At 36.9% G+C, this 13,602-nt stretch overlaps 1 protein-coding gene across 4 annotated transcripts in view; it reads left to right on the top strand.

Moving 5' to 3' along the window:
• The window catches only part of kcnh1a (potassium voltage-gated channel, subfamily H (eag-related), member 1a), a 73,215-nt gene extending 60,578 nt beyond the window's left edge, over positions 1 to 12,637 (top strand). For all 4 annotated transcript variants that reach the window (XM_014005168.1, XM_014005167.1, XM_014005166.1 and 1 more), the window contains 2 exons: positions 3,373 to 3,569; positions 9,145 to 12,637. In XM_014005168.1, the coding sequence (XP_013860622.1) occupies positions 3,373 to 3,569; positions 9,145 to 10,014 (1,067 nt within the window). In that variant the 3' untranslated portion in view covers positions 10,015 to 12,637. The remainder of the gene's footprint in view (positions 1 to 3,372; positions 3,570 to 9,144) is intronic.
• Positions 12,638 to 13,602: the final 965 nt, after the last annotated feature.

Here is a 13,602-nt window from a genome sequence, read left to right as displayed (position 1 = left end):
GTGTGTGTGTGTGTGTGTGTGTGTGTGTGTGTGTGTGTGTGTGTGTGTGTGTGTGTGTGTGTGTGTGTCATCTCATTAACATCCATACTTCAGTTAGAGCACATTGGCCATCCAACCAGTTTCCCTTAGATCAGGAGTCTCCAACCAGTAGCTCCTGAGCTCAGAGTAGCTCTTCAGTGCTTGTGAAAAACCAGGCGAAGCAAAATTTTATTTGTCACTGATCAAACAAACTTTAATTTAATTCCAATCAATCTATAGATGTCCCTTCCCCTTGGTTGTCAGTCAAACAGTTTAGGGCTCAATATGGTCGATCGGCAGACAACACACAATACGTGGTTGTTCGGCATTCATTTTTGCACACACCTTTTATAGCCCCTTGAGACACACTGTGCCAAACTCCTGAGAAACCTCTCCAACTGCAGTATATATCATTACAGGGGGTTTCTTCCTGCTGGAGTGTACAACGCAGAAAAAAAATCGAAGACCTGTCACCCAATGTAATTTGTGCACAAATCTGTTGCAGTTAAACCCTAAGCTAATATGAATGGATAAACACAAAAAGAAGTGTGAATTCAGTGTATTTTGTGATAGTTTCATGTGAACTGAAGACAATTTTTTTTTGTGCAAAACAAGCTTATTCCAATGGTTTAAATTTAATTTTAATGTTGCAAAAAGTAGCTCTCGGACAATTTCATTTTGTGAAAGTAGCTCTTAAGGAGATAAAGGTTGGAGACCCCTGCCTTAGATGCTCCTAGATCTAGGCTAAAATTTAGAGGTGATGGGTTTATTGCAGTTTCTGCCTCAAACCTTTAGATTGGCTTACCTTTTTGCGTTCAGACTGCTGAGACTGTTAAATCTATGCTTAAAACTCATATTTACTCATTGGCTCTTCGTTCTGGTAGAGTTTGAGATCCTTTTAAAGCCAGTGTTTTAATCGTTGTATTTCTTTATTTTAAAGTGATCTTATTTCTAACATTTTTGTGTAGCTTTGTTGTTTTATTCATTTATTTGGCTGAATTGTGAAGCACTTTGGTCGACTTATATTTATTTATGTGCTACATAAATAAATTGACATTGACATATGTCAAACTTGATGTTGTTCACTCTGATTGTGCTTCTTGGTGTTTTAGTTCTCTTGTGCTCATGTCATGTACACCATTGATGAACTTTACCTTTTGAAATAAATTAAAGTCAAGCTAGTTAAACATGGCAAAACTCAGTGTCTCAAATCAAGCTGAAATTAACTGAGAATCATTCGAACACATACTTTGAGTGCTAACAAATCACAGTTTTTTGTGCAAAATTTTAGCATTAGCTTCTGGACTCTGTTAGCGGGCGACCTTAATTTGTTTTTTTTAGATATACAGATTTTTTTTCCGTTTTGTCAGAGCGTACTGCTTGCTTTTGTCTTGTTTTCCTACCCTGTCTCCCACCTTGTTTTATTTTCTACTACCATTGTTTTCTGTTTTCCTACATTGAATGTTGTTTTGTTGCCATATCCAATTTTTATTTTTTTATCATACCACACATGCTGAAAGGAAGGGTAACAGGGTGGACAGGCTTTTTGCAAAAGCAATGTTTTTGAGCAGTTATAATGTCATTCCCTCATCAAAAACACACCCAGACTGTTGCTTTTACTCATTCATGCATGTTTGAGAAATCCTTGAATTTCCTGTGGTAGACATGTGGAGCTGCCTAAATGCTTGCTCTTACAAAGCACCGCCTATTTACACAAAGCTCCTCCCTGAAGCTCAGTTCCCAACTGAGCTCCCATCCCACAGAGCACCCCTCCCCTGAGGCATTATTTTAATGCACTGAAGTGGGATTGTCAGAAATGGTAAGAGGTTCTTAAAGAGACAGAGGACAAAAACAAGGTGTTTAGATAGGCTATGATACAAAGTCTAATTTATCTTTGACCATTTTTATAACAACTGAAGGTAACGTAGTTACTTGATTGTGGAACAGAACTGAACAATGTGCCTGGAAATTAAATAATACCCTCCTTTAATTTGAATTTATTGTGACTAATAACTCATTCTATATTAAAAACCAAACAAGTCATACAGTATGAGCAACTCTCAGCTTTCAATGTTGTAAAAAATGTTTGTTTTTCTTTTGTTCCTTTTTCATTTAACCTTCCCTCGGATGAAAGTCAAAGTTCTAATCTTGTTTGCGTGTCCTTGTCATGTTTCTGCATGAGGACAAAACAAGCAGTCAGTTTTATCCAACATCAGCAGCACGTTATTATCTGTTTGATAACCAACTGAAACGTCGATAGTATTTGAGAGAAGATGATGATGAGAATGTGGTGGAGCGGGAGGACAGGCTGTTTGCATACTTATGGATCTGTAAACATTAAATGAAGAAAAGATGAAGAGTTACAGCTATGCCATTTCAGTGCACGAGGGGATTATTTAATAAGAAATGGTTGAATATGTAATTCTGTTTATGGTTGGAAGAAAAAAGGCTGAATATTCATTTTATGCTTGTGGGTTAAAGTAAAAAGTTCATATGTGTTATACTGGAACATGATGTTCCACAGGCTGAGAGGAAGATGTTAGTACAAGCATTTTTAATGTAATTATTAACAAACAGATATAAGTAAACAGCTTATAAACCTTCATAAACATTTGTTTTTATTAACTAAATTTAAAACCCATTTCATTTATGAAAACTTTTAACAAAATATGAAGCGCAAATAACCCTCGGTCATAAGTCTGACAAGTGTCCAGACAATCAAAATAAATAAATAATAACTAGTTCAAATCAATATTCTTTACTCTTTTCTGAGGTGAGCTCTGGCAGTGTATGATTGCTTTTTACATTTTTACTTTAGTGTATTGAAGATCAGAATGCATAAAAATAATCTTTAATAATACAAACATTTAACCGCTAAGCTTCTTATCATTATTTCCTGACAGCTGAAACATTAACTTTGACATTTTTAAGCATCTACAATCATTTATTTATCATGTTTAAACACATGAGATTACAGCACCCTATAATTTAGTCATTTTATACTGTGGAATAAAGTCTGAATAGTGATTGTAAATCTCACTCGTGGGGAAAAAAATGAACATTACTTAGTTTAATAAAGGTGAGAAAAACAAGAAATGGGAGCTGAATAAAAATTAAAAAAAAAACACCAACTTTTACTCAGGAAAAAGCCTCCAAAACCTGTCAACATGGAATTTGTTCTCATAAAATATGTAGAAGTGATTTTTTTAAAACTTGAATAAATTATTCATGAATCATTTTAGAAGCCCTTTGAAAACATGGTGTCTTAGAGGGAAATTGAGGAAGAAGACCTTTATCTGTGTGAGCGTTATGGAGAACCGGCAGGTTTGAACGCACCTCCTCCCCTCTCTGCAGGTAAGGGAGACGTGTTCGGGGACGTTTTCTGGAAGGAGGTGACTCTGGCTCAGGCCTGCGCCAACGTCAGAGCGCTGACCTACTGCGACCTCCACGTCATTAAGCGTGACGCTCTGCAGAAGGTGCTGGAGTTCTACACGGCGTTCGCCAACCACTTCTCCAGAAACCTGCTGCTCACTTACAACCTGCGGAAGAGGGTGAGTGACTCCACAGATGGCATCAAGAAGGAACCAATCATTTATTCATGCCTGCAGTTGAAATTCATTCTGTTGTTTTCATATTCAGATATAAGCTTAGACTGAAAACTGCTAGCTTCTTTAAAAACAATATATCAGATTAAATAAGAAAAAATGTAGATATAATATAAAGAAATTACATTTTCTGCGACAATGCAATGGGAATGTTGATGTTTTGTTGAAGACAGGAGAACAGATGACACAAGCAAGAAAGAAGCTAAAATTAGCAATAGAGTAGCTAAAAGCTACATTAAAAACAGTTTTAAAAGCAAAAATGAGATAAAAGTATCTAAAAGCTATAATTTATGAAATATTTATTAAAGCTTAAAATAGGGAAAAACTGTTGCTTAAAAATAAAATGAACAAAACGGGAAAGTTAAATGCAGCAAAATAGTAGCTAAAAGGAATATGAGAATTAAAAATGAGCAAATATGCTGAAATAGAGTATAGAGAACAATACTTTTGAAGGAATCAAAGATATGTCATTGCAATTTGATACATTTTTTGTAAACAGTTTAAAAGTTACAGCAAACTGTGAAAGTAGCACAAAATATGCAGAAATGGTTTGCTAAAAATTTACACTCACCATAAACAACAAAAAAAAAAACACTAACGTTTTGTGTGCATTTCTTGGCAACTGCAGATAAATATGACTAAAGACACTAAACAGCTGCAGAAATAAGTTGTTTTAAAGTCAACATGACCTTAATGTTAACCTTGAAGTGAAAGTAAGTTTTCCTCCACACACATCACAGTTTGGCTTTTCTTTATTATAACAATGAAAACATGTTTAGTAACCTTCACACTGACCCTAAACTGTTAACATTAACACAAACTGTTGCTTTCAAAATGAGTTTACTAAACCATAATTTTTATAAAGGAAATTTAAACATTCAGAATGTGTTTTGGGCCAAGTAAGGATGAAACAGTTTTAATACAACAGACAAGAAAAAACTACTATAAATGAATCCCTAGCATTCATTTCTAAAGGGAAATCTTAATTTCAGAGGGCGTTTAGCTTAAATATGTGCGTCAGTATAATATGGTGTCTCTAACACCAGCACAGTTGGTGTTCTTTCTCTTGGCTAACAGTTTTAGTGGGTGTACCTCCATAAGGGACTAAAAATACAACACAGATCAGACTTTTTCTTTAGGCAGCCACAGGTGCAGATAGAAAAGAGCCAGCACCGGGAAAGGAAAAAAAAACAGTGATTTAACAAAACAATGCTGGATACTGAATGCCAATGAGGTAAGAACAACAAAAGCATCTAAATCTTTCTTTGTGCATCTAATCAATTCAGCTACAAACTTTTCTGTGCTCATCTTAGCAGAGAAAACGCTACCGTTGCATCATAACTTGGCTTAGATGTCCCTTCATACTTTTGCCTCATCTATTATTCTGGGATTTCTCCTTTCTACGGCTTGCGTTCATTTCACTCCCACCACTCTGCAGCTTGAAGGAGGCCCAGATGCTTTTATGACGAGGCAGACACTCTGCCAGCAAGAGAGGAAAATATGGTGTGCAATTTGCTGAAAAAAAAAAGGAAGTTCCAGAACAAGAGAAAAGACTCAGCTGATTAGCACTTTGCTAGTTTCAGCCTGGTGTCTTTTTAAAATGATTATTATTCATGTAGTCATGTGTGTCACACTCTGTTCCAGACTCACAGCTTTGTATCTGTTGTGTGGAGGTGGGGGGGGACAGAATCTCCTGGGTGGCAGCTTTGCTTGAGTTGGGAGGACACACAAAGCGGGACTGAACAGCGAGGAGACGGTATAAAGTTTAGAAGCCGCCATTCAAGTACAAAGAAACGAAGTAGAAAGAGAGCAGCAGCAAAACAGCAGTTGAGGCTGTTTTACTGAGCTGAATGAAACGGATTCTTACGGTTGGAAATGATTTTGCGAGGTCACCATTTGAATCTGTAATTCAATTTTGCATTTCAGCAACTACACCGCACAGCCTCAGGAAACCCCTGGCTGCTGCAGTTGACCAATCACAAAGTCAGACCAGAATATAAAAAGTAATTTGAAGCGCTTCTGCTTCACTTTAGAAAAATCTGATTGGTTTAGGCTTTAGTTCAGATTTTCTTTCTGTGGAAAAATCGTTTAAAATAAGATCAGGTGGAGGTTAACCTAGAACTATGTTTGCCTCAACACAGAGAGACTTAACGCACACAGTGCTGTCGAAGGCTTTCAGAACAAACGGCTCAGGAGGATGAAACTCTGAGGCAGAAAAAAGGAATAATTAGCTGGTGGCTCTGAGAAGACCAGAACTACACAACTCTACATTTTCTCAGAAAATCAAACATTACTGCTGTATTAAAGATCTAAAGCAGGCATACTAAAGTAGGCATATTAAAACCTAACTAGGGTGAGAAGCAGCAGTGGATATGAAACAGAAGTGTTTCCTTTTCAAACACAATGCATTTTCTCACATTTAGGTAGATTTCCTTCCCCTTGAAAGCAACAAGAAAAAATATATGTAACCGCAATATTCAGTGTTAATTAAAATGTGCATTTCCTATTTATTGCAAAAAGAAAATCATGGCACAAAGTTTCACCTTGCTTTTAAGGTTATGCGGCACATTGGTTACCTTACTTAGCAGAGTACAAGAACTTACTGTACACTTGCAGAGAAGTTTTACTGTATGTGTGAAAGTTTTACTGCATCGATTATGAAATGAAGTTTCTTTTTTAAGAACTTCTTTAATTTGTTTACTTGTTGATAGATAAACAGCAGTGGTGATAATAGTGTTGTGACATTTCCATATTTAAAGGACCAATATTATGTGTTTCTCAGGCATACATTTAAATACTATACCAAAATAAAGTTTCTATGTTACCTTTAGTTATTATTAAAATGCTGTTTTTATGTTTAAATAGAAAATAAACTTATCATCACTTCCTCTTCTAAATGCCTTGAAATTGGCCTCTGTCTCTTTAAGAACCACCTTTGCTTCTGTCGCAGGGGGGTTCGCGAGGGGGAGGGAGGGGGCTGTTATGATACAGTTTACTTGGCATCTGAAAATACATTTCCTCAAAGGTATTTTTAATCTGAAAAGGGCTTCACTGAGTGAGAACTAATGTTGAGAGCTCAGCAGACAGTTTAAGTTTCACTTTCACCCGAGAGCCTGCAGGAGTCATGGACGGGGTGTGTGGGGTGTGGGGTGGGGAGGTGTGCTCCGCCATGAGGACGTTCGGCTTAAAGACACGTCCCAGGAGCGTTTCTGGTCCCAAAAGGTGTTTCTGGTCCCAACCTGTCGTTTTGCTCCTCAGCATGGCTGCCTAAAAACGCTGCAGGATTTCTCAAACATGCATGAATGAGTCAAAGCAAGGCTTTGGGCATGTTTTTTTATGAGAGTATAACATTATAACATGATATAAAACTCAAAAAGTTGACTTTACATGATATTGCCCCTTTAACTGAATTTAGCTAGAGCTTTATCGCTCACAAATAAAACTGCTGTACATAGAACAAACTATTGAAGGAAATATATAGCTATAGGTAAATGGTAATATTTTATATTCGGGCAGCTGTGGCAGAGTGGTTAGGGGAGTCGTCCTGGAACTGGAAGGTCGCTGGTTCGATCCCCTGTCCAGCTGTCTCAGTTGTTGTGTCCTTGGGTAAGACACTTTACCCCTAATGCCTCTGATGTGTGTCCCATCAGTGTATGAATGTGATTGGCACTGATTAGTCTCCGTAGCTGATTGTATATGTTAGCTTTGTAGAGACCTAACAGAGTGCTGTGTGAATGGGTAAATGAGGGCACAGACTGAAGTGCTTTGAGTGTCCTGGATGGATAAAAAAGCACTATATAAGTACAGTCCATTTACCATATAAATATATCAATAAAATGACTATATATATATATATATATATATATATATTAATATAATAAGAAAATCAACCTAAAAAAGTTAAATAGGTTGGAGTTCTTTGTTGAAAAAAATGTTTTGTCTCTTCTTCAAGAGACTTTTTCAGTCTGAGGGTAATTATTTTTTTTTTAGATTTTTCTACCCAGTTTATTGAGATGCATCAGGACAAAAACAAAATCAAGAACTGAAAGATTAAAAGTGTGTTTTATTTCTCCTTATGTGCCCTATTATGTTTTGGAAATGATGAAAATTTATGAATAAATACATTAAGCTAAATCCTTAAAATAAATTGCAGATTGCACTATATACAGTATGAATACACAATTCAGTGCATTAAAGCCGCTCCCATGTCCTTTTGTCAGAACAGCTGTGATCAGCCTGACAAGTGTCTGTCAGCATGTCCAAGAGAAAAAAAGCAAGCCTTAAACATCTGCATTTAACAGAGTGTCTTCTGCTGGATTAAAGTCATTATATACCAATGTCCCATATTTCCTAAATGTACACAGCAGGGAAATCTAAAATTGGATCAAGCTAGAGACAGCGTTCATATAGTGCTTGTGTGATTGAGTTTTTAATAGACAATGTGCATCACAGAGGTCTAAGTTAAGACAATACTGTAGCTAAGAGACAAAAAGAGAAACAGCCTTTTTCACAAGTGATGAATGCCTCAGTGTTATTCACGTCATCTTCAGGCCTGGCAACAAGACATTTTATATCAACAGTTGTTTTTTTCCAAACTGTAGCATTCCCATAGCTTTCACTTTCAGCTATACATTTATTAGTGCTTTCATTTTCTTAGATTGATGTGCCTTTATTCACAGCAGATTTCTTAATCTATAACGCCTTGAGACTTATTGTTTTATTATGCATAATAAACACTACATCATGTGCTTAATGGCTGAACTTGAAAGCTAAAAAGAAATCCAATAAACAAATGTTGAGTTGACTATTTTCAAGAAAATTATCAGCCATGCCTAAAAGTATTATTTTTCCGCAACTAGTTTCCACGAGGTTTGACTTAAAGGCATGCTTGTGAATATGACAAAATTATGAACAAAATATTGATGTGTTTTTAATGTGTTTTGCTCGAAATTGAAAATTACCCATTAGCAGCAGCTGGGTGGGAAGCAAATTGTGTGTCTTCAACCTCTGAAGCCAGAGGCTTGACGTGAACTTTCAGTGTGTTCAGGGAATAGCCTTTTTAAATGTGGCATTTACAAAGAACACACATTTTCAAGTCTTGACAGTCTTCCATGCACAAATGTTAGATGGATAGACCCTAGAACTACTTTTGTTCAGTTTAAGATAATAGTTTAGTTCATTTTAAGTGGTTTTGTGTTAAATAATTAAAGCTTTAAAAAGCAGCTAGTTTTTTAGTGGTTTAAGGGAACTATATTTTAAAGTTATACATTACATTGCTTTTGCATCAGATGGTTATTTGCAGATCTGTTTGCAGTCCATGTAATACAGTCCTAATTGTGTGCAATACATGTACGATTCTTACATACCTCACACAACTCCACGTGCAAAAGAAATCACCCTTTAGGAGGGTGAATTGACTTCGAGAAGTCGTCTTTAAGTACCATTTTCCTGCATGCTGTCAAATACTGATACTGTTTGATGGCTATTATCCTAATCGTAAGAATTCTAAATTCCTTTGTAGATTGTCTTCCGGAAAATTAGTGATGTCAAACGTGAAGAAGAAGAGCGACAACGGCGTAAAAACGAAGCCCCTTTGAACTTGCCACCAGATCACCCCGTCCGAAAACTCTTCCAGCGTTTCCGGCAGCAGAAGGAAGCCCGCATGGCGACCAAGCAACCGGACCCCGATATACAAGATGTGGAGAAGGGCCCGGTCTATGTGGACATCCCGATGGCTAAAGCAGCCATTACAACTACCAGCATTGTCACAGTAACAGAAAGCCCTGCAACACCTTCCTCATCAGTCACTTCACCTTCATCACCTCCCAACTGCCCCCCCTCAGATACAGCAAAGCTTCAGGTGCCCTCCCCCATTTCTCTGGCAGGGTGTCGGCCTGCTGAGCCGGTCAAAGTCAAAGGCTGGGGTCGCTTCAAGGAGTCGATGGCTAAAGCTGACAACTGGAACAAAGTGTCCAAAGCTGAATCCATGGAGACTTTACCCGAGCGGACCACAGCGCACGAGTCACAGACGTCTCTAAAGAAGACGGACTCGTGTGACAGCGGCATCACCAAAAGTGACCTACGTCTGGACAAAGTGGGCGAGTTTCGTATGACTCCCCAGGACCGTAGTCCTGCCCAGCCTCCAGAAACCAGGCATGCCTTCTACCCCATCCCAGAGCAAACACTTCAGGCATCCCTTCAGGAGCTCAAACTGGAGCTGAAGGATGATCTCAAGAACTTGAACGTTCGAATGTCTAGCCTCGAGGCGCAACTTGCAGAAGCACTTAAACTCCTCAAAGGCAGGAAATCGAGCACTGGCTCTCCGCAGCCTCTGTTTGACATTTCTAGGCCTGGTACACCAGAACTGGACAAAGAGGACATTTTCTCTTGAAGGATAGAAGCATCATCAGGTAACAGTGATCCCTGAACTCAGCTGGAATCCAGTAATGCTGAGATTGCTAGGATAGCTGAGGCTGCACACCCTCAAATGTTAGGTGTGGATGTGGTCTGTCAGAGCCACTAGCCTTCAAAATAAGGTGTGCCTGCTGCTGGTTAACGTAGAACCGTGGACAGTTCAAGGTCAGAGCCAAGATTATGGCATTGTAGCACTGAAGACTTGAAGGTTATGTAACAAAAGATAGATTTAGGTTTGTACATAGTTTATTTTTCCACTGCGCTGTGTTGGAAAAATATTTTGCTCTGTTTGATTTGATCTCAGCTGTGGAGCTTACAGCAGAATCATATCTGTTGTGAGGCCCCAATGGAGGCAGCATGACCCACTGGTTTATTATTGAATCATTCGTATGAGATTCTTTGCATGTCATATAAAATAGATGTGTACTTCTTGCAGATGGGGCGTATTTTTGATGAATTGAGGCCGCACAGCGAGTCATTTGCATCATTTCACACCAACAGTGGGGGAAAGAACAGACTTTGCAGATGTTAAGACTATCGGAGAGTCATTTTCTCAAACCCATCTCTCATTCAAATCTGCTGGGATCATTATGAATTAAACAACAGATAACTCTGGTCAGGCAATCTGATTTCCAAAACATGTTTGAGTGGCGCTTACAATGTAATTACCATAAACCGCTAATAGATGTGCTCGATGGAAAATGAATTTAAATGTTAACTAGTGAGGCAGCAGCGAGGAAGTTATCAATCTTTTCTGAAGTCTAAAATTTCTTAATTACATCTGTGTCCACAGTCACCACATGCATCATATGGTATTGTGTGGAAGTTGTGCTATTTTAGCTTTGGTGATGGATTTCAAAATTTGATTATGCAAACGATGGTACTGATTATAGCTCTGTGTTGTACCTTCTTTTAAACTCTCATGAACACAACGAGAAATGCTGGTTCACATAAAAATATATATATTTATATTTCACTAAAATACAGTCTCACAACATAAATTAAGACAATTGAGTCATCTGCATCTGGTTAAGTAATAACTTTTGTTTTAAATGTCCCTCACAATTTTTTAAACAATTCAAACCAGCTGCCACCATGCATGATTTAATGTTTCTCTTTTCATGTTTACTCAGCTTTTATTCTGGAACTCCAACAGAATGATTTTGCATGATTTTAAAAAAGTAACCCTCTCCTATAATTTTTAAGCATCTCCTTGGTTCATTTTTTTGTGTTTTCTAAAGTCCTGTTTTTGTTTGATTTGGCCAAACATTTATAGATTTTCAGTAGTGCAATATGGACCTACTGTTTTGGTACACATGCTTATTTCTGACAAAACTTTAATCAGCTTTTCACTAAAAATAAATTAATTAATAAAGTTTTAAAAAATATGACTTTTTCAAGCATTACCATATAAAAAAGAAGCTATGCTAATTTTATGGTCCGTTAGGGCAAACTTTAGCAAACTGCAAAGCAAATACTGCAGTAAAACTAATAAACTACAAGCAAAACAGGTTCATCTTGATTATAAAAAAGTATAATTAAATAAAATAAAGAGCCTTATTTGAGCCTGTCTGTCACTGATATTGCATGTTTACATTACATTTACTTGCATATTTATATTTAATGCTTGAAACAATCATGTATATATCACAAAATCCGGGTTAATGGCATGAACTAAGACCATATTGCACCATCAAATACAAATTTCCTCTACATAACAATAGGAAACTGAATGGTTATTCTTAATAAGTTTATTGTTATTTTATTGTTTTACAGTAACCCTACTACAACTATCACCACATTTAACGACTAAAACACAAAGTTTCCTAGATGCCTGTATTATAATAAAAATAGCAATTTTGTCTGGAAACACGATTTGCTACTTTAATGGACAATTTGACTATCTTTACACAGGATTAACTTGCAACTGACTTCACACGTAAACAAGCTGCATGCGTCCGCATCTACAAGATAAGTTATTCGGTAGAATATCAAGACATATCATTTGAGTTGAAACCTTTTAACCCTATTAGATTATTTTATTGCACCCATTTTGTTGGTGAATTATGAGTTCAGCTAAATTAAAAGGTTAAGCAAAGTGAATATCTGTAAATGGATGGACTATAATTTATTTTTAGTATAAAATTCTACAAAATTAAATCTATTTTGATGACAGAAAAGAATAAAAAGAGGTAGTTTGGTAGCAATTAAGACACATGTTGAGAGAAAAATTTGCATCAAATATGAAACAATTCAGAATCAAGAGTTCTGGTTTTAAGCAATATATAAGCAACACATTTACCTGTATAAGTGATTTTTTTTATCTAAATCATTAATTGGTGTCCTGATTAAAAGAATACCATTCAATTATGTATAATACTGTCAATTTTTTTTATTCTGCTGTTTTAGGCAGGCAAACGCCTGACTAAATGAACTCAAACATATCACAGATATCAACACTTAAAACAAATAATTGTGGACAAGAACTCTAAGGGGGGTTTAGGATTTACTTTTGTTAAATCAGCAGTTTTGTTAAATCAGCATCAACATGTGAAACCATTCTTTTATCCAACAGTGAAGGAGAAATCATTGCTCTGTAATATTTATTGTTCATGTGGATAACAAAAGCTAAAATGGACACAGCTGAGTGGAAAAACACGCTGAGGCTCTGTTGCCTTTATAGCCATTAAACATTCAGCTCGCATAAATCACTGAAGTGAGAACCTGTTTGGTTTGGAGCCAGTGTTTGTGGTTCTTTCTGGGTCTGCTATCATGAGAATTTTAATATCGAGACAGAAGCAGCACAGAAATGTTGGCCGTGGCCTCTCAAACCACACTTAGCTTTTAAAGATGCCGCTCGTGTGATTTGAATCGGGAGGGGAGAAAAGAGGCCAAATCACATCACTGAGGGTTTTAGTCACTTTGCTGAAGAAAAGAATATGAAATAGGGGGAAAAAAACTTACACATGAAACAAAATCAGCCTTTTATTTTCAACACTTTAAGACTTTTTCATACAAACGTATCATTAATGAACATTTCATTTTTCTGGTGTTGCTTTTTTTTGTTGTTATTATTCAACATTTAAAATCCTTACAAAGTTTTGTTTTTTACAGTAGACCCGTCATCTTTACTTGATTTTCCTCTCTGGGTCCAGGAGTCACTGTGTGAGAGACAGGGACACCCTGGACAGGTTGCAAGTCCATCAAAGGGATGCTTAGAGACAACCAAATCACAACCATTCACACTCTCACCCACACCTAGTAACAGTTTCGAGTTTATTGCAGCACAAAAAGGAAAAAAAAATGTTTTGTAATCCCTATTTTTTATTTCTTTTGTAGTAAGCATTTACTGTTCTGCTTATTACCAAAAAAAATCAAACAGGGACGACAGTCTTTAAGCGTTATGGTTCTGCATGCCAGATGAATAAAAATAATAATAAAACAAGATGTTCTGTTATTAAACCGACTCCTTTATGGGGGTTTTGAGGCTCTAACATGGCTCCTGGGCTTCAGTCAGCAGAGAGAAGATACAGCACCTGCAGTTTTCAAAGTACTGTATCAGATG

This window comes from Austrofundulus limnaeus, unplaced genomic scaffold (genome assembly GCF_001266775.1).
Source record: "Austrofundulus limnaeus strain Quisiro unplaced genomic scaffold, Austrofundulus_limnaeus-1.0 Scaffold28, whole genome shotgun sequence".
NCBI lineage: Eukaryota > Metazoa > Chordata > Actinopteri > Cyprinodontiformes > Rivulidae > Austrofundulus > Austrofundulus limnaeus.
This window is presented reverse-complemented; position numbering and strand designations above follow the sequence as displayed.